General features: G+C 43.1%; 1 protein-coding gene across 1 annotated transcript; it reads left to right on the forward strand.

Moving 5' to 3' along the window:
• The first annotated feature begins 6158 nt into the window (after positions 1-6158).
• On the forward strand, positions 6159-20763 carry asxl1 (ASXL transcriptional regulator 1). The gene is made up of 9 exons (XM_085344689.1): positions 6159-6272; positions 6569-6770; positions 9420-9580; positions 14576-14660; positions 15064-15230; positions 15602-15698; positions 16520-16625; positions 16832-17795; positions 17949-20763. Exons 1-9 carry the CDS (start codon positions 6186-6188, stop codon positions 20574-20576), a joined length of 4497 nt encoding a protein of 1498 aa, XP_085200815.1. The 5' UTR covers positions 6159-6185; the 3' UTR covers positions 20577-20763.
• The last annotated feature ends 255 nt before the right edge of the window (positions 20764-21018 follow it).

The following is a 21018-nucleotide window of genomic DNA, read 5'->3' on the forward strand; positions in this document are numbered from 1 at the left end:
CCTAAGTCTGCAGCTTCAGCTCCACAGCTTTGCTGCTCAGACCTAAAACTATTTGACTCTGGGTTTCCTTCTTTATTTGCTTGGATTAGTTCTACACACCCTGGACTATTTCTCAGTTCAGCTACGTTTAACCCATTACGTCAAAGCTAATTACCTTACTTCTTAGGCAGTTGCTCTTGACTTTACACAAGTTTAATTTGAGTAAACAGCTTTAGATTCCTCGGTAGTCTTTGTACATTTGCACCCTGATCATTGAAAAGCTCAGAAATGAGCGTACTTGCTATAAAACTTTAGGATGCTGTTCTTATCCTTACATACGTGTGTGTGTCTGTGTGATAAAGATATTTATATCTAATGTAAATTGCACCCAAAATGTCTTTTTGTGTTAGTTTACCTGTTTTGTTTTGCAGCATGACGGACTAAATCTGAATTTAATTTTGTGCTGTTATACAACATAAAATGAATCTATAATTTTATTTATATAATGCCAAATCACAGCAACAGTCACCTCAAGACCTTTTATATTGTAAGGCGAAGACCATATAATAATGCTAACCTTGTATTTAGTAGGGGTGCAACTAGGGCTGAACGATTATGGAAAATAATCTAATTGCGATTTTTTTTGCCCCAATATTGCGATTGCGATGCGATATGCGATTATTTTTTAAGGTCTTTGTCTTCTGTATTATTAAACAAAGACAAGCAATACATCATATAGTATGGCCAATACTATATTACATTAATTTTAAACTGTTCTTTCCTGGAAGACAGACCTCTGTTATGATGACATGAGGTGATGCATGAATTGATGACTGACATTTTTATTTAACTTCTTCAATCACAACAGTATATTTGAACATACACAATAGTTTATTTTTAGCTTACAAACATCTGAGCATAAAGTGCTGGCAAGGAACCCTGGTGTAAACATTAAAATGAAAGTCAGTACAATGTGCAGATTGCAGAAATATACATAAAAAAAATCAGTGGCTTTACCACACTCAGTTTTTCGACATCTGTGAACTACTAGACAGTCATTCAATTAAAAAATAATATTAAATAAATAAAACTAATAAATAAAAAATACACACATCTTACTGATCTCTGCAGTCAGTAACATTACACATAAAGTGCAAACATAATAGCAATTGTATAAACACACACACAAACACGCCTTTAAAATTTAAAGGCGTGAAATTGGACGGTCTAGCCTTCTGATTAGCGTCACCGCTGTCTCGGTGGAGTTTAATAAACTCGGCCGTCTGCTTCTTGCTATCTAAAATATAACCAGACACTGGTGTAAATTCTCGACTGTCTCATACTTCTGTTTAATAAGTTTTCTGTTTGACGTTTAGTCAGCTGTGTGAAAACCAAGGAGGAACCCACCCGGGGGATTAATAAAGTTTTATTTTATCTAATCTAATAACTTTAATCTCAGCCAAACCGATTTACTCACGAACAAACAAAACACTGAAAAAAGCCCAACAATAACATTTTTAGGTTGTCTAAGTGACTTATATATTACGTTTAACCCGAGCAGCGAAACTCCGCGGTGATCTGAAAATGATGTGCCGGGAGTTGTGCCGTTCTCGGCCGCATCAGTAACCCTCGAGCTCCCGGCTAGCTGTCGAGCTGGTGGGTAGCAGACGCCTCTGAAAACGTCGAAGCACTTTTGCAAATATGGGATATCTTGATAAACCGAGCAGATATTTGATGTTTACACAACTACTTTCTCGCCTGAAAATATGTTAAAAGTTTATTTTGTGACCCAGAAAGATTAGTATGAGTAATTTTAAAACTTAGTAGCGGCCGCCATTGCTGGAAACTGGAGTTTGGCTGGGCCGCGCTATGAATTCTGGGATATGGTAGTAATTTGGACAGCCTTCGGCGCGTCGCTGTGACGTAATCGGTCTACAAATGCGGCCTCAGGAGGATGCAGCCCATGAATTGTATAATATAATCGCAGTATAATCGCAGCCTTTGCGGTTAGAAAATTGCACTTGATCATGTCGCGATATTATCGCAAATGCGATATATCGTTCAGCCCTAGGTGCAACGATACACAAAATTCACGGTTTGGTTCGATACTTTTTGTCACGGTTCGATATTTTTTCGATACAAAAAAAAGTTCATGCCTTTTTAATTTGTCATTTATTAAAATTATAAATATATATTTTAACTCAAAAGTACAGTTTTTAAATTTAACCCTAACCCTTGTGCGTGTTTTTTATTTTGACAGCGAATGCGCACCTGCGGACCACTTATGTGCAGCCCTGGTTATTTAGCTCATCATATCACAGCCACAGAAATTATTTTGTCCATGAAACCATAAAGCTGCACTTTCTTTTTGCCTTATAGTCTGATTTGTCATAACTTTTCCGTTTTGTGGTAAGCTTTTCTTTGGCTGTCACTTCTTCACCCTGACCTGTCTTATTTGGCTCAGCAGAACTAAAATATATATCCTGCTGCTTTTACACACGCACTCACATACAGTGGGGCAAAAAAGTATTTAGTCAGCCACCGATTGTGCAAGTTCCCCCACTTAAAATGATGACAGAGGTCAGTAATTTGCACCAGAGGTACACTTCAACTGTGAGAGACAGAATGTGAAAAAAAAATCCATGAATTCACATGGTAGGATTTGTAAAGAATTTATTCGTAAATTAGGGTGGAAAATAAGTATTTGGTCACCTCAAACAAGGAAAATCTCTGGCTCTCACAGACCTGTAACGTCTTCTGTAAGAAGCTTTTCTGTCCCCCACTCGTTACCTGTATGAATGGCACCTGTTTGAACTCATCATCTGTATAAAAGACACCTGTCCACAGCCTCAAACAGTCAGACTCCAAACGCCGCCATGGCCAAGACCAAAGAGCTTTCGAAGGACACCAGGAAAAGTATTGTAGACCTGCACCAGACTGGGAAGAGTGAATCTACAATAGGCAAGCAGCTTGGTGTGAAAAAATCAACTGTGGGAGCAATCATCAGAAAATGGAAGACATACAAGACCACTGATAATCTCCCTCGATCTGGGGCTCCACGCAAGATCTCATCCCGTGGGGTCAAAATGATCATGAGAACGGTGAGCAAAGATCCCAGAACCACACGGGGGGACCTGGTGAATGACCTGCAGAGAGCTGGGACCAAAGTAACAAAGGTCACCATCAGTAACACACTACAACGGCAGGGAATCAAATCCCGCAGTGCCAGACGTGTTCCGCTGCTGAAGCCAGTGCATGTCCAGGCCCGTCTGAAGTTTGCCAGAGAGCACATGGATGATACAGCAGAGGATTGGGAGAATGTCATGTGGTCAGATGAAACCAAAGTAGAACTTTTTGGTATAAACTCAACTCGTCGTGTTTGGAGGAAGAAGAATACTGAGTTGCATCCCAAGAACACCATACCTACTGTGAAGCATGGGGGTGGAAACATCATGCTATGGGGCTGTTTTTCTGCCAAGGGGACAGGACGACTGATCCGTGTTAAGGACAGAATGAATGGGGCCATGTATCGTGAGATTTTGAGCCAAAACCTCCTTCCATCAGTGAGAACTTTGAAGATGAAATGAGGCTGGGTCTTCCAACATGACAATGATCCAAAACACACCGCCCGGGCAACAAAGGAGTGGCTCCGTAAGAAGCATTTGAAAGTCCTGGAGTGGCCTAGCCAGTCTCCAGACCTCAACCCCATAGAAAATCTGTGGCGGGAGTTGAAAGTCCGTGTTGCTCGGCGACAACCCCAAAACATCACTGCTCTCGAGAAGATCTGCATGGAGGAATGGGCCAAAATACCAGCTACTGTGTGTGCAAACCTGGTAAAGACCTATAGTAAACGTTTGACCTCTGTTATTGCCAAAAAAGGTTATGTTACAAAGTATTGAGTTGTATTTTTGTTATTGACCAAATACTTATTTTCCACCCTGATTTACGAATAAATTCTTTACAAATCCTACCATGTGGATTCATGGATTTTTTTTCCACATTCTGTCTCTCACAGTTGAAGTGTACCTCTGGTGCAAATTACTGACCTCTGTCATCATTTTAGGTGGGGGAACTTGCACAATCGGTGGCTGACTAAATACTTTTTTGCCCCACTGTAAGCTCAGCGATTCTCTGTGCGATCAACCTCTCACATGTTTAAGCTTGCTGCGGGAGATTTCACTTGTCATGTTTGCGTAGTAAGCTAACGATTGATAAGACGATGTCAGAGGAATTGGTGCGCAAATTATCATCACTCACCAATCAGTGCTGTCGCTCTCTATACACAGTTCGCGCGATTGCAAAGTGAAAGCAAAAAAACAAGCGCAAATTCAAACGCGACTTCAATATGTCACATATTGACAGTGGCTCACCGATGCCAATGACATAATTACCCAGCTACATTTCCGAAAGAATGCAAAAGCATTGACATATATTTTTCCTTCCTACAATAGCCCGACGGGCAGGGCAGAGATAGATTTTGGTAGCCCGACTGGAAAAATCGCTAGCCCCAAGACGTCGGGCTAGCGATATTGCGAGCCCTGTATCTGATTGAGGAATCACTCATCTTTGGAAAAGAGAGTTTATTACAGAGAAATGTCTCTTTCCAAAATAAAAGCTATACTATACGCTTCTTCTGGGCTATATTCTCAGTAGCATATTAAACATATCAGGTCCCCATAAGGAGAATCATGTGCTAACGGCTGTCTAAATGACTCGGGTAAAGTTTGTAGCATGCGTGCTTGTTGTTTTTGTCTGCTTCCACTTGTCTTTGCACTAGGATGATGTCGGCGTAAATGTGCAGTCATATTCGTTGTGTTCCCACTAGTGCTTTCAGCGTTAATCTCGTTGAAATGACCTTAACGCCACAACACGGCAAATCTCCGTTAACGAGCTACCCCTGATCGCCCCGTGCGTGGGGCTAGACAGCCAACACGTTAACGAGCTAACTGCGCTAACACACTAGTTCCCACCCATGTAATTAAGCATTGCGTGGCACATCCAACATACCGTTTTACTTTAGTCCATGACGCGCTTACCTTCAGGGTCATACGTCACATGAAAACCAAAATAATTCCAAACGCCAGATCTGAATGAGGGTGGGGGAGGTTCAATTTGCCATGTTGCAATGAGAGCTTAACTTGCCCTGCGCTCTTCCTTCTGACGATGCGGTCTGTGTTGAGTGCTCAGTGGATCTGCGCTTGACAGTGCAGCCTAGGCGGAGTAGTCGAACGCAGCTTCACTGAGCGCTCAACACAGACCGCATCGTCAGAAGGAAAGTTGATAAAATAAATTACAAATTTTGTATTGTTCAATACATATGTGTACCGAACCGAAAGCACTGTATCGAACGGTTCAATATCGACACGAATATCGTTGCACCCCTAGCATTTAGGTATTTTCTTAGTGGAGTGTTTGACAGTTTGTTTTCTTAAAATCTTTTACAGGTTTTAGAAAACTTTTCAGATGCACCCATGACTCCTAAACAAATTCTGCATGTCATCCAGACCAAGGGGCTGAAGGAGATGAGGTCAGAAACACGCACACTCATGCACACACACAAAAATTTGCAAGCTGATAATAATAATAGCAGGCTGCAAATGTATGCACACACTCACCTGAGAATAACAGATGAGGATCTATGATAAAGTGCAGTGACAGTGACAACTATTTGTCCATTATTTATCCTGATTGAAAAAGCCATATTTATAAGTAGTAGTGTAATCTTAGATGAAGTACTGATTGATAGATGACAAACTATATGTGGTGCTGAAGTTGTAGTAGTAGTTTTTTCTAAAACATTGTGGTTTACAAATTCACAGAATTTTAACCTTATATATTTTTAATGCTCTTATTCTGTTTTTAGCAGGAAATGAACTGATCACGTATTAGCTGAAATGTCACTGTGTTTATAAATTAAGTTTTTTTTCCCCCTCTTTACATGGACGGTTTGGCCTGCTGCTGATCTAAACAGAAGGTATGTTGGTCAATACATATTATTGTATATGTTACACATTGATATGCATTTTTTTACAATTGGGTGTTCGTGAAACGTCATGGTGGCACACCAAGTTTTCGATTGTTTGCCATGAAGTACGAAGCTGCTGTAACTGGAAGTGTGTTCGTGCGTGTGTGTGTGTGTGTGTGTGTGTGTGTGTGTGTGTGTACATGTGTACAGTGGTACAGCTCCTTTGGCCTGCCTGGTCACCATGCTGCATTCCCAAGTGAGAGGGGATCGAGTCAAGAACAGCATCTTCTTCAAGCTACCTGGACGAATGAGTCTTTTTACTCTCAAGGTACTGAATCAACAATTCCCAAAATAATATTCTCCCAAATTCTGATGCAACTCTCAGCTTGTGTTCGTTATATTCACAGTGGTGAATCTTTGCTACAAAAGTACTTGCTCACTGACTTATTACTAAATATTTGTACTAGTAGCTCCTGAAGTGCTCCACTTTTTTCCTAAACACCTGATGTTTTGATTGTTTAAAATTCTTCTTTGCACTGTTGGATTTGACAGCGTACATTATGCCTGCGGAGAATACTGTTATTAAGAAGGGCATCGCCTACTCTGCACTCTTTTGCTCTGTAGAAAAACGCTCCCCAGTGGACAAAGGCAACCTCGGAGTCAGAGACACCATCAGAGCTGGCTGGGGGTACGACACCCCCAGCTTCCAGCAGCAGCACCCCGGCAGCAGGCTCAGCCGTGGCCCCAGTTGGTCCCACTGAGGCCACTGAACAGGAGAGCTGCGACTCCACTGAGACTACTGCTGCTGCCAGTGTGGACAATGATGGTAACATCATTAAGCCATGTGCTGGTCACCTCTTAGTGTGCATACCACATCCAGGGCTCTAGACTAACTTTTTGCCATGGGCGTACCGGTACGCCTAACTTTAAAAAGTTAGGCGTTCGGCACAAAAGTTAGGCGCACACAAATTTTATAATTTATACAATAGAATGTGTTTTTCTGGATACACTGTGCTTTTTCAGCTTTCAAAGATTGATGACACCGTGTCAGAGCACTGGCTATGAATTTCAGAAGGATCAGGCCTTAACTTAACAGAAAAGTTAGCAATAGTTCTTTTCCTATTACAGCTACATCCACTTCTGTCGTGCCTAGGCTGCTCACTAGGGCTGGGTATCATCACTGATTTCTATAATCCATTCGATTCGATTCAACTTAGCCTCAGACAGTCAGAAATATTATAATTCTGATCATTTATCAGTACTGACTTCATCAGAATTGTGAACATCACAGCAGATGCCTTTGTGTGAAAGTAACTGAGAATAAAACAGAAAAACATGAAGGAGATTTTCCTGGTCTGGCTTTTTATAGCAGATAACCTTAAAAATATTCTACAATGTTCTGCATATAAAGTTTAAATTTCTTCAGTATTGAATAACAGAAAAAATGGACTTTCTTGTCCGAGGTCATTTAAGTGAAGAAAAGAAAAAGACAGCAGCCACAGCGCTGTAAACAATGGTAGACTGGTGGGTAATAAGCAAATGAATAATACAGAAAACAGAGATTGGAGACGGGAAACTGTTCTTGAAGTACAGAGAGAGATAGAGAGAGAGCTAGCTGTGCATGAAGCATTTTAATAGTGCATTTTAATAGTCGTGGAAGCAAAACAGCAAAATTCATGACGACATTGATCAAATGTGAAGCGCAGTTTGCTGCTTCTTTTGCTGCTGGCTCGGTGAATTTTGGTTGGAGAGACAAAACCTGCAGCTCAGAATCAGCGCAAAAAGACGTAAACACAGCGCGGACCGGACGCATCAGCATCGCTAAGCTCCGACAGCGTGTCCGTCTACGGGCCGTCGGGTGAGAAAGCCGAGAAAGACAAAGCTGATTCTGATGCGTCGATCCGCTCTGTGTTTACGTCTTTGTGTGGAATCCGTGTACCTGCTCTCATTTGCTGTTTGGTTGTTGTTGAAATGGTTTTGTGAGCTTTAATCTGAGAATCTGGCGTTTCTGGCAAAACACAGTTATATTTAAAAGTCGATTCAGGATTTAATGAATTGATATCGCTTTATTCAAGCTACTCACCTCCCACTTCCACCTGCACTTTCAACTGGACCACGGCCAATCAGAGAGGTCCCGCCCTGACCATCTCTGATTGGTTTAGTCCACGATAGGGGCATAATGTGTGTCTGTTGTTGACCACAGGGAAGGTTGCAGATTTATTTATTTATTTATTTATTTATTTTTGGCTACCTGTTCAGGTAGCCAAAAAAAAAAAAAAAAAAAAAAGTTGGTCGCACAGGTGCAACCAATTTTTTTTTTTTTTTTTTTTTTTGCAGTCGCACCACTGAAAAATTTGGTCGCATTTGCGACCAAATTGGTCGCACTCTAGAGCCCTGACATCCCTTTGTCTTTTCCTTAATGATGCTATGCAGTCATTCTGTTAGTCTAGTTGTTTGCAGCTCCACCTCAGCAGTGGTGCTTTGCTAGTCAGAGAGCTAAAACAAAAGGTAAACAGTAAATGATGGCAGGATAGTGTCCTGTATACTGAACTGCATATCAGTAAGACGTACCAATTTAGCACATTTATATTCTCAGATGTGTTCGTTACATTGAATTAATTAGGATGTCCGAGTCTGATGTGGCCTTACAGATAAAAAGTGTCTGTCACTCCAGACCAGACCATGTAAATCATGAAGATGACTTGATTCCTTGGCCCCTGTTATGCAGCAGCCAGCAGTAAACACAAGCCCAATGTTTTCCATCAATCAATAAAAACTTTGTTTTATAAATATGGGGGAGTCTGGGCAGTGGGCTACCAGAACTTAAATAATTTTGCACATTTATCATGTAAAAACACTGACATGCACTGTTATATTAAGTTATATTAAGATCTGTCAGGGATTAAATGTGTAGTTACAGTTCTTTTCTTTTTTTTCTTTTTTCTGTCTTATCTCCTGGTCAGTATTACTCTGTGATGCAGTGCCTGTCCTCTGTTTGTTTTCCTGGGGCATTCAAACTATTTGAAACATTGTTTCTGATATTTTGTAATCAAAGCTGAGAAATGTAAATGAAATGAGAATCCCCTTTGAGGCTCAGTGCAATAACACTTCCCAGAGAACTGCATGTGGGTTGACTTGATTCATTTATAAATGTGCATAAGAGTCAAAACCACAAGATCTGTTGACAGAACTGTACAAAGACGCTTTTATGTACTTTATTTATTTTAAAGTAACCATTTTACTAGACTGAAAACAATAATGGTGTCATTAATAGAGATTAAGGTCAAATTTGTCAATATTGGGTAGAAGCCACAAATAAGCTTGAGTTTGGGTAGAAGCCATTTCATCGTCTTAGTTAAGACGTAAAAAATGTAAGTTCTTTGCTACTTGCGGCTGCACTCCCACCTTGTAAATGTTAAGTGTATCTGCTGTTTGCAAACATGTGGAATAGTGATTATTTTTCTTTGGCTTGAAGCTTCGGTTGATGAGAGTTCATCCAGCGCCTCCTGCTCCGTGGAGCTACAGGCTCCCAGCAGCCAGCCTCAGACTCGCCTCAGCAGGTCAGCAGGACAGCAGGGTCGCACTGACACACAGCAGACCCAGCACGCGCAGACCAGACTGAGCCGCTCAAGACAGGTAGGGCCCTGCATGACACTATTTGTGGCTCCATGTCTAAAAAGAAATGTGATGTGTTTACTAGTCACACTTTTTAAGCAGTCTGCAATGTCATGCTGTACGGTACTTATACTGTGCTGCTGCCTAATTGTGTGTAACATAGATATACAACACTTCATTCAGTCATTTCAGAATCATTTTTTATATAGCAGAATTAAAAGTAATGTATATAATTTAGCTAAGAAGGTAGACCAGTTTATCTACTAAACAAAAGCCTGGTGGTGTGATTCCAGTCTGCATACCAAATCCAAAGCCTTGAGCAAGGTACTAACCCCAAGGTACTATCAAGAGTGTAAATGTTGGCTAGAAAAAGTTGGTGTGAAGCATGTTGTGTGAAGAGTGCTCAGCTAGAATAGAAAAGCACTATATAGGAAATGCTCCTTTTACCGTTTGGCTTATTTTGCAAAAAATTAAAAACATTTAAAACTGTTGAGTAGGGCTGCCACAAACGATTATTTTGATAGTAGACTAGTCACCGATTATTTTTGTGATTAGTCAACTAATCAGATCATGCATCCATTGGACGTTAAACACACAGCTTATTGCACCAGCATGCGTCTGCTCTTATATGACTATCATTACATTAAACACTTCAAGCTGTAAGCTATGTGCTAACTAAAAATAAAGACAAGATGATAGTTTATTAAAGTTTTAATGAAATTTGCAGATGGTCTCGGTGGAGTTTAATAAACTCGGCCGTCTGTTCTTTCTATGTAAAATATAACAGGACACTGGAGTAAACTCTCGACCATCTCACACTTCTGTTTAATCAGTTCTTATATATCATGTTTAACCTGAGTAGCGAAAGACTGCGGGGGGTTTGAAAATGATGTGCCAGGAGTTCGCTGTTCTCGCCAGCTCTAGTGAGCCTTGAACCCTCTAGCTATCGAGCTGGTGGATAACAGACGTCTCTGAAAACATCGGAGCACTTTTACAAATATGTGATGTCTTGATAAACCGAGCAGATATTTCTGTCTTCGAATTTTGACATGCTTCGCTGCATCCCTGTAATGTAATTGGCCTACAAATGCGGCCTCTGAAGGATGCTGCCGCTGAATTTTCTTCTTATTCGGGGTTTAACGGCAGCTGGTATCCCTGGACATGCAGTGCTGCCATCTTCTGTTTCAGTCCGTTATTACACTCTTAAATCCTACTACTTATTCATGCGTCTTTCGGGATCTTACAAAGCCTCAAACGACGCGTCGATTATGAAATTACCGTATTTCCCGGACTACAAAGCGCACCTAAATATTAGCCGCACAAGCTAAAATCAGGGGAAAATCCTGATGTGTACATACATTAGCCGCACCTGACTAAAAGCCGCAGGTGTTTCAATGTTGACTTATCATATGCAAGAGAATATGCACAAAGGGAATTGTCAGGAAAGAGATGGCTGTTTGGAGACATCACTTTTATTAATATTTTGAAAAACAAGTTATGGGTACATATTTGCACATGTAGTACATAACAGTAGCCTACAGCACACCAGAAAAATTGATTCGGACTACCTTTTAGGCTCAGGTGCAGTGACACAGCTTTAACAAGAAGAAAAGTCAGTCATTCACCACCATCTTTCTCTTCTTCCTGCGCACTAAAACCACCAAAGTCCTCTTCTCCAGTGTCGGATACAAACAGGCTCAGGATGGCTTCGTCATCCACTCTCCGCTTCTCTCCTTCGTTGTCACTTTCAAAACCAAAGAAATCCTCATTGTCAGTGTCAGAGTCGAAAACCCTCAGAAGGTTCCGTGGCGGTGTCATCCTCACCATCATGCAGCAGTCCAGCCCTTCAAAATCCGTTGGTGATCGTGGATGTTTTCACACTTTTCCACGCTGTCAGAATCCACCGGTGGAGTTGGGCATAACTTGCTTTTCGCAAGTTTATCGCCGCTCATCATCCACGCCTCCCGCTGAACGCGTACCGCTACTTTGAAGTTTGTTTTTCGCGCTACTTCGTACAGCACTACGTTGCCTGGCGGACGGACATCAAATTCAAATTCAAATTTTATTTGTCACGTACACAGTCATACACAGTACGATATGTAGTGAAATGCTTGGACAACTGCTCGTGACCTAAAGAAAACAAAAAAGGAAAGGCTATGAATAAGATAGGAAATAAATATGAAAAATTAAAAAGGGTAAATTTAACTAGGAAGGAATAAAATATAAATTAAGGTTAAAAATGAAATAACTGTACAACACAAATTAGAATGAAGGGTAAATTTAACTGGGAAGAATAAGATAAATATATAAATTAAAGTTGAAAATAAAATAACTGTACAACAAAATACACAATACACAATATAGAACTATATAAGAATGTATGAAGAAATCTAAATCTAAATAAATATATACACAATAACAGCAGCTGTACAAGTATTAACTGGAAATGAAGAATATAGTGACCAGTGTTGTGCAAAAACAAAGTCCAGAAAGTCCAGTGTGTGTGTAAGAACCATATGTGTGGGTCAGTACTGTGTGGTGGTGTGATTGAGAGACCGTATCGCCTGCGGGAAGAAGCTCCTCCTCAGTCTCTCTGTGTTGGTCTTCAGGGAGCGGAATCGCTTTCCTGACCTCAACAGAGAGAACAGTCTGTTGTTGGGATGGCTGAGGTCCTTCACGATCTTCCTGGCCTTGGTCCAGCACCGCCTGCTGTAGATTGAGTGCAGGTCAGGGAGCTCGGAGCGGATGGTGCGCTCAGCTGACCGCACAACCCTCTGTAGAGCTCGTCTGTCCTGCATGGTGCTGTTCCCGAACCAGGTTAAGATGTTTCCCGCCAGGATGCTCTCTATGGTGCACGAGTAAAAGTTCCTGAGCACCTTGGAGGGCAGTTGGAAGTCTCTCAAGCGTCTGAGGTGGTAGAGACGCTGTCGGGCCTTTTTCACCACGGTGTTGATGTGACAGGACCATGACAGGTCCTGCGTGATGTGAACTCCGAGGTATTTGAAGCTGTCCACTCTCTCCACTGGGCACTCGTTGATGACGGGGGTCTGGTAGTTCCTCTCCTGCTTAGTGCTGAAGTCCACTATCAGCTCCTTTGTCTTACTGACGTTTAGAAGGAGGTTGTTCCTCTGGCACCAGTTCTCCAGATTCCTAATCTCCTTCACGTAGGCACATGTGACTAACATACCACTCTTGAACCCCGATCCTTCCGCCAGGCAACGTAGTGCCGTACAACAGCGGAACACACAAAACAAATCGTCTTACGATATGACAAAAATCATGGACAATCCATAGAAAAGCCGCACCTGACTAAAAGCCGCAGGGTTCAAAGCTTGTGCAAAAAGTAGCGGCTTATAGCCCGACAATTACGGTAGTCGTTAACGATTTTAATACTCGACGTAATCGCGACTAGTCGACTAATTGTGGCAGCCCTGCTGTTGAGCATAGTTCTTACTGTGTTACGTAATTGAGGTTAGTTTTATTTTAATTTTAGTTTTATTTCTATAGTTCACAACACCAGTTTTCTCAGCAGTCTGAGAACGAAATGCTCTTTTGGGGTGATGCGGTACTATGAGGGCTATGATCAAACTTGACCATTTAGTTTTTTGAGATGACAGATTATATTTATATCATCAGAGTTTATTTAATTCTGCGTTTAGCAGGGAGCCGATAGAACTGATGTAATGTGCCAGAGCTATAGTCCGCCTCACTGTTGCGACTGAATCTCTTGAAGGCTTTTCACTCAGCTTTTAGAACAGTCCTACATCAACGTTCAACTATAAAATGAAACATTTCAAGAATTCTCCATTTAGACAAGGAAACATACCAGTCAAAAGTTTGGACACACATTCTCATTTAATGGTTTTTCTTTATTTTTACTTTACTTCTCCTTGCTACATTGAAAACACATACTGGAGACATCAAATACATGAAGCAAGATATATGGAGTTATGTAGCAAAGGTTCCTCAAAGTAGCCGCCCTTTGCTTTGTTGACAGTGCTGCAAACCCTCGGCCTTCTCTCAGTGAGCTTCATGATGTCGTCACCTGAAATGGTTTCACTTCACAGGTGTGCCTTGTCAGGGTTCATTGTTTGTTGAATTTCTAAGACCTTGAATCCGCAGTTGAAAAAACCATCAAGCGTTATGATGAAACTGGCTCACATGAGGACTGTCCCATGAAAGAAAGACCCAGAGTCACCTCTGCTGCTGAGGATTAAAATTCATCAGAGTCACCAGCCTCAGAAATCACAAGTTAACAACAGCTCAGATTAGAGCCCAGATAAATGCCAAACAGAGCTCCAGTAGCAGACTGGAACGTCTTTTTTTGTTTACTACATAATTCCATATGTGTTCATTCATAATCTTGATGCCTTCAGTGAGAATATGCAGTGCGATATGTGAAATTTTTCCAACCGACAATCGTCAGTCCATTAACCGAGGATAGGCAACATATTCACGCAGGTGACTTTTTGATGGACAGAGCAATTAATTTTTTATCTGTTGTTTGGTCGAGTGTGTAAGACAGATAAATACTGGAACGGCATGTAAACATGGTTCCCTCCCCATCATTGTGTGGGGTGTTTTATTTTTTTTATTTTTATTTTTTATTTAAATAAAATATTTTTTTTTCTTACCATAGGCTACTGCCTTTCTTTCTTTCTGTTATGAGTTTGAGTATTATTATTTATTTTTTCCGTTAACTGCTTCTCTTGGCTTCCACCAACATTATTAGCCAACTTACTCATGGGCAAATAAATAAACCGCTCTTGTAAAAACGATCGGTGAAAGGCTCAGCCTATTGTCAATGGTCGATATATTAGTGTAATCGCCCAACCTTAGTAAATAGTCATGAACATAAAGAAAAAACATTAGATGAGAAGGTGCGCTCACAAAGTGGGCTTTAATAAGCCAAACTAAATCAAATGTGACTTACTAAGTAGTCAGGTACAAGCGAACAGTTACATTATTCCACTAGTAACAGCACTTCTGCATATGTCTGCCGTTTGTTTTCTACAGTCAGGAAGGCAGAGGAAGAAAGCTGTTATGATGCCTCGCGTCGTCCTCACCCCTCTTAAGGTGAATGGAGAGCATGTCCCCTCAGGTAAGAGCCTCTCTTGAATTCTCACACAGAATCAAGAAAAACACCCATTGCAAAAGTTGGAATACAGACTGTTGGCCATCCTGATCCAAGAGATATCAGTGTTATTGAAATTCATACTCATTGCCAACAGAATCATGTAAAATATACTGAAAAAAATTCAAGGTTTGATTCACCAGCCATCATATGCTGGATTGTACCAGTGTACCGGTCATAAATGTATGCATGAAGAGTCATATTTTTAAACTTGTTGATTTGTTGTTACACACCAGGGCTGGTACCTGGAAGCTTGTGCTAAGAAAGGTGTTTATGAGCAGTGCATGACTTTGTTGCTTTGCAGCTGAACTACAGCATCTGTCTACATCATCTTGAGTTAAAAGTTTTCTGGGGGGTTTGTCATGAATAGGTCCCATGAAGCGGAGTCGGGGAGGGGTGGATGTAGACTTTGAAACGCCAGGCTCCATCCTGGTCAACACCAACATCAGAGCTCTCATCAATACGCGGACATTCTTAGCTTTCCCGGTACACTCACAACAGCAGCTGCTGCAGCTGCTGCCTGAGGTGGACCGACAAGTAAGCAGTCTTTCTATTCTTTATTCCAGTTTATGTTTACTGTAATATTATATGTGCCAATATCTAGCACAGGGCAAATGAGAAACGAATTAAACTGATATTTTTAACACTTACTGCAGGGAGGAAGAAAAAAAGAGAATTTTGAGCTTGTAGATTTTTGATGTACAGCAGTAATTTCAGTAGTGCGCAGCGGTGTGCCTGCTCTGCTACAGACTTTTTGTATTCTTGGAATAATGAAATTTTAAATTCCTTATACAGTTATTTTATATGTGTACTTAAACGTTTTTAGTGTTGTACTTAGGGCACCAAACACTCAACTGTGTACTCATCACTTGACTTGTTGTCTCACGTCATTTTGTCTCTGGTTGTAGATTGGACCTGATGGCATGGCCAGACTGAGCAGTTCAGCTCTTAACAATGAATTTTTTACTCACGCCTCCCAGAGCTGGAAAGAGAGGCTGGGTGATGGTAAGTTTCTGGTCATTCATAGACAGATTGCCATGCTTTACTGACTTCATCACTGTTCTTCAATAGGGTTTGACATAATCAGTGGCCCAATGCCCCAGAGCCAGTAAAACAAGATTGTTAGGCAAGTTGTTGGCCATCTGCTGTTTGCTCCAGTGGCCGTGTTTCCACCTATTGCAATTCCACAACTTCCTGTCTAAAAGGAATCCTCACTCACACGTAGTTTCTTCTTCAATTTAGTATGAAAGAAATAGAGACTTCTTAGTGACTGTGAAAACAGGATAAAAGATCTTCAATGAATTTATACGCTTTATACAACATACCTCATTCACCTGTTCATAAAATACTTTTTCTGTGCCTGAGCATTTTGGATCTAACATTCACACACTTTCTTATTTCACTGAAGGCATGCAAATCAGTTGGTGTTTGGTTCACATTCTGTCTCTCTCCATTTAAATGAAACTACCATAAAAATTAGAGACTGTTCATTTCTACAGACATGAGCAAACTTACAAATTCAGCGGGGGATCAGATCATTATTTTCCCCACCGTGTGAATATACAAAATTAGAGATAGAAAATTAAACTACCTAGCAGTTTATACGGTATTTAAATGCCCGTGAAAATCTGCAAATCACTTTTCACTAATTGAGGCCATTTTATGTGCATAAAAATTCCCTCAAGCATGACTTTAGTGAATAGGTCTATTGAGGTTTATGGTTAAAAAAAAAAAAAAAAGTTGAGATTTTCTGAAGCATTCCTATGACTACTAACACCTTTTTGACTAAAAATGCTAAATCCTTGACATGTGTTTGATCTGTTTAGGTGAGTTCACCCATGAGATGCAAGTGCGTTTCCGACAGGAAATGGAGAAAGAGAAGAAGGTAGAGGTGTGGAAGGAGAAGTTTTTTGAAGAGTATCATGGGCAAAAGTAAGAGCCAAATCATTTCATCTAAATTTAATGTATTGTTCACATTTCAGTATTATTGCTAGACATGTAGTATCCTTTTAACTGAAAATGTTTATATTTCTGCCCATACTGTTACATGTAATTGAGACATCAGCCTACAATAGCTTACATGTTATGTTCAGTCTGGTATTCACTGTGTGCTAAATTGTGTTGCTGTGTACTTGTAGGTCTGGCCTAACACAAGAAGAGTCACTAAAGCTTACCATGAGTGAAGCCAGCGAAGTTGCAGCTAGTGTGCTAGACAGTGATGTGACTGTGGTGGCAACCGGTGCCCCCAAAAGACGCAGCGTAGGTCGGCGGAGGCGAGATGGTAGGATGAGGAGACGTACGCGAGCTGACCTGCGCCGGAGGGCTCGCAGAACCATCTGCAAGACCACTCCATCCCTGCAGTCTGCAGAAGCAGCTGAGGCCAATGCAGCTGTGGATATTTCAGCAGTTTCTGTTGGCTCTCCCATGTCCGAAAACACAGTGGTTCAGGGAGAGGTAGTGCTGCAGACCGACTGTGGGGTGGAGCTCCCAGATGAGAGTGGTTTTACAGAGCCAAAGCCTTCTCCCATTCCAGAGCCAGTCACATTGCCACCCCCCACACCTGTTCCAACTCCCAGCCCCAGCCCAGCTTCAACCAGCGCTAATGAAGAGCATGAAGTCGCTGCTCGCTTGCTCCCCGAAGAGAGTGCACCTGTGTTGGCTTCCACCACTTCTCCATCCTCGTCCTCGTCCTCCTCCTCTTCATCTGCCTCTTCACCTGTTTCTTCACCATCTTCACCTTCTGATAGACAGGGGACATTTGTTGGAGTCCTGGACTCTTCTTCATCCTCCTCAGCCTCCTCAAGTGCTGCAGTTGCTGCAGATCCCCTGGACGATACCGCTTCTGTGATCACCTCCATCACAGGAGGAACTGCCACCAGCAGCCGTGAGAGCAGCCCATCTGTTAGTCCAGCTGCCACCCCTCTGCCCAGCACCCAGCTGAAAGAACAGAAGAGAAGGCCAGATGAGACTGAAGCCTTTTCTAGCTTCCCCGAAAAGAGGCCACGGCTTGACGACCGTCAGTCCTTTCGTACCACAATTGACAGTGTGTGTTCAGAAAAGCCGCAGCCGACAACAGAAGAACCCAAGGTGCCACCTATCCGGGTAAGTGTTAGTGAAATAATCCAGAAAGGTCCAGGATTACTTTCTGTCACACACAGTTCTTGGTGCACAAAGACAAGTAGTCTGTATAGATGAATGGATAGCTGCTTGTTATCAGATAAATTTTGACTTGCTGTCCCTGTGTTTGTTTCTCAGATTCAACTGTCCAGAATCAAACCTCCCTGGGTCAAAGGGCACCCCACCTACCAGATCTGTCCCCGGATCGTGCCGCCCGGCGAAGGCTCGCGCCGGTCGGGGACAGGGGGTGCGCGCACCTTGGCGGACATCAAAGCCCGTGCACAACAAGCCCGTGCCCAGCGCGAGGCCGCTGCTGCTGTTGCAGCCTCTGCCGACGGGACAAGCCCGGCCAGGGTCAGGCTGCGGCCTGGTGCTGGGCTACCGGATAGCAGCAATGGAAGACGATCGCGAGAGCATCCAGGACCTATCGAGCCCGGAGGAGGAGGAGGAGGTGGAGAAGAAGAAAGTGAAAATGGAAATGAAACAAGGGGAAGTAGTGGGATGGAAGAGCAGGGATCGTCTTCAGGCACTAATTCGTCTGGAACACAACTACAGCTTCTTAATGTAGAGCCTACATCTGAGCCTTCCCCTTCATTGTCCACTACCTCAACCTCCATGTCCTTGGAGCCCCCACAGACGCCAAGTCCTCAGCAAGCGGAACCAGTTGGGGGGGCAGATGGACAGTTAATTGAAGCAACCACAGCTAGTATCCAGAGCTCCTCCAACGGACTCACAGATGGGGCTGCCTCACTTTCTTCAGAGCCTGATGTGTCTGAGTCACCAGCCATGCAGTCTGCCAGAGAAAGCCAGGTAGTTGAAACTGGTGGCAGTGCCCCTACAGAGAGCGCAACTGTTGGTTGTGAAAAACCTTCATTAGCACAAACCTCTATCCCAGATTCCCTTCCGAGGTTTGGGGCTCAGGGTGTGGATGTTATTCAGACGCTGGCCAGTTCTTGTCATGCCAAGGACCAGGAGCAAGGGAAGGAGGCTGGATTGGGTAGTGTTATCCAGCATGGTTCTCACCATGTTGACCCCCAGGAGGCATTCTCCCGTACAGCCACTGAGAGACAGCGATCAGATGGATCTTCACCCCAACATGTGGATTCCTCTAGTGCTGAGAAAGATGAGGCTGGCACATATAGCGACTCAACAGAAACCGCTTCAGACTGTGAGAATGAAAGCCAGGAGGAAGAGCAGCAGCCTGGCCACGAATGGTGTCCTCAATTGAACACTCAGAGAAATGGCCAGCTGGTGATTTGTAGCCCTCCTCAGAAACAACAACCGGTCATCCAGACCCACATGACTAGCCGCCACGGCCAGACCGTCATTCAGCCTTGCTTCCCCAGCAGCATGACTCAGCCACAACACAGCCGTATCCATTCACAAGACTCTAATGCTCTGTCTGCACCCCTGCCACAAGGGCTAAGGGACACAACTGTTGTTAAAACTGAGTCTGGAGATGACTGTAGAGACTCCAGACTGAGCTCTGAAGAGGAGTGTCGTGGAGCTTTAAAGTCTCCTGCCACTCACTCAAATGCTGCATCTGCCTCCAAAAGACTGGCCAGTTCAGTCAGACTTGTGTCCAGTGTGGAGGCCAACAACCCTTTGGTCACTCAGTTACTTCAGGGCAGCCTGCCTCTGGAAAAAGTTCTACCCTTACACTCTGCCAACAGACTGGAGATTAGCAGATTACCAGGAACCCTGCCCAGGCCACCAGCAGCAAGAACCCCAGGGACTCGTAACAGGCCTGAGGTTTCAGCCAAATCTTCAAGCCCAGAGCTGACTACTCCAGTCCAGATCCATAAGTCCCCAACATCCCGCCCAGTTTCCTGTCTGATGGAAGCCCCAGCTGTACCGCAGTATCAGTCCTCCCAGGCCCCTGGAGCTGTTCCAGTCATCACCCCTCTGCCACCCTCCTCCAGCGGTTTATTGTCCTCCAGAGGTAAGCAAGACCTCATGCCTGGGTCTGCTGTGGAGTCTGCAGTTATCAAAGAGTCTCATGGTCAGCAGCCTTCCCAGGGAGCCACTCCAGACAGGCCTCAGTCAGCCCATCGGACCATGTGCAATGGACCCTCTCCTCCTCACGCAGACCCCTGCCCAACAGAGGTGATACCTTGTATTAAGATTAACTGGCGTCCCCCACAATCTCAGCTTCCTCACTCTCTGCAACAACCCCCGTCTCCTGCACCTACTGTAAAGAACGAAGTTGGTGCACGACCCTCTTGTCAAGCTATTGCCAAATCCTCACTCAGTGTACCCTTAAGTGTTACCAAAAAGGAACCTGGGAACTCTGTCGATGGCTATCTAAGCAGCGGGGCAATAGAAGGACTCATCAACATGGAGTTTACTTTGGCCAGGATGGCAAAGAAAGATCACAGCAAAGCTCCCTACTCCTCTGGCTCTCCCTCTTCTTCCTGTTCTCCCTCACCCTCCGCTCCCTCCCTTCCCTTCCATCTTTATGGGAAGCTCCCCAAGCAGGGTGGAGGAGTTGGAGGGGTAAGCTACACAGCCAATGTTTCAGTGATGGACAACAGCAGTTTCTCCCGGAGCATGGCAGACAGTGTGCTGCAGCTGCACCCCCGCTTGGGTCCCAGCCAGACTACCCTCAGCATTCAGGCCTTTACTGACAGTACGGCAGAGGAAGTGGCACTCAAGTGCTCGTGCCGCCTCAAAGCCATGATCATGTGCCAAGGCTGTGGTGCCTTCTGCCATGATGATTGCATCGGGCCCTCCAAACTCTGTGTGTCATGTCTGGTGGTCAGATAGTATGCTGAAGTTTCAGTGCACTGTAGAACTGCTGTTTGTATAGTGTGAGCAGCAGGGCCGCAGCTTTCAGAGTGTTGCCAGAAACCTAAGTATGGTAGAGAACACAGGAGAAGCCAGATGGTCAACATTTGCCTTGTAAAATATGACTGGTCTGTATTGTTGCAGATTTCCTGTTTTTGTTTGAGCTGTACTGATTGTTATTGTTGTTGTTGTTATTATTATTAATTATTATTATTATTATCATTATTATTATTATTGTGCATTGGGGCATGATTGATTGTAAATTGTGCCTTTTTTTTTCTCCTCAAAAACATTTACCTCATCTTATCTTGCTCCACCTGTTATCATTTGGTGGCCATCATTTTTTTTGGTCCCGTTTGTCAGTCAACGGGGAATTACTGTTGTCTCTGCGCAAAGAAGTATTTTTTTAACCATTAAAATG

This window comes from Diplotaxodon limnothrissa, linkage group LG20 (assembly GCF_057381915.1).
Source record: "Diplotaxodon limnothrissa isolate DT_005_m linkage group LG20, D_limnothrissa_male_GT1.1, whole genome shotgun sequence".
NCBI lineage: Eukaryota > Metazoa > Chordata > Actinopteri > Cichliformes > Cichlidae > Diplotaxodon > Diplotaxodon limnothrissa.

Excerpts from the sequence above, each read along its gene's own strand:
- asxl1 (XM_085344689.1), top strand. The coding sequence starts at position 6,186 with ATGCTGCATTCCCAAGTGAGAGGGGATCGAGTCAAGAACAGCATCTTC. Across the intron at positions 6,273-6,568 it reads TGAGTCTTTTTACTCTCAAG|AAAAACGCTCCCCAGTGGAC; the intron begins GTACTGAATCAA and ends TTTGCTCTGTAG. Across the intron at positions 6,771-9,419 it reads TGCCAGTGTGGACAATGATG|CTTCGGTTGATGAGAGTTCA; the intron begins GTAACATCATTA and ends TTTGGCTTGAAG.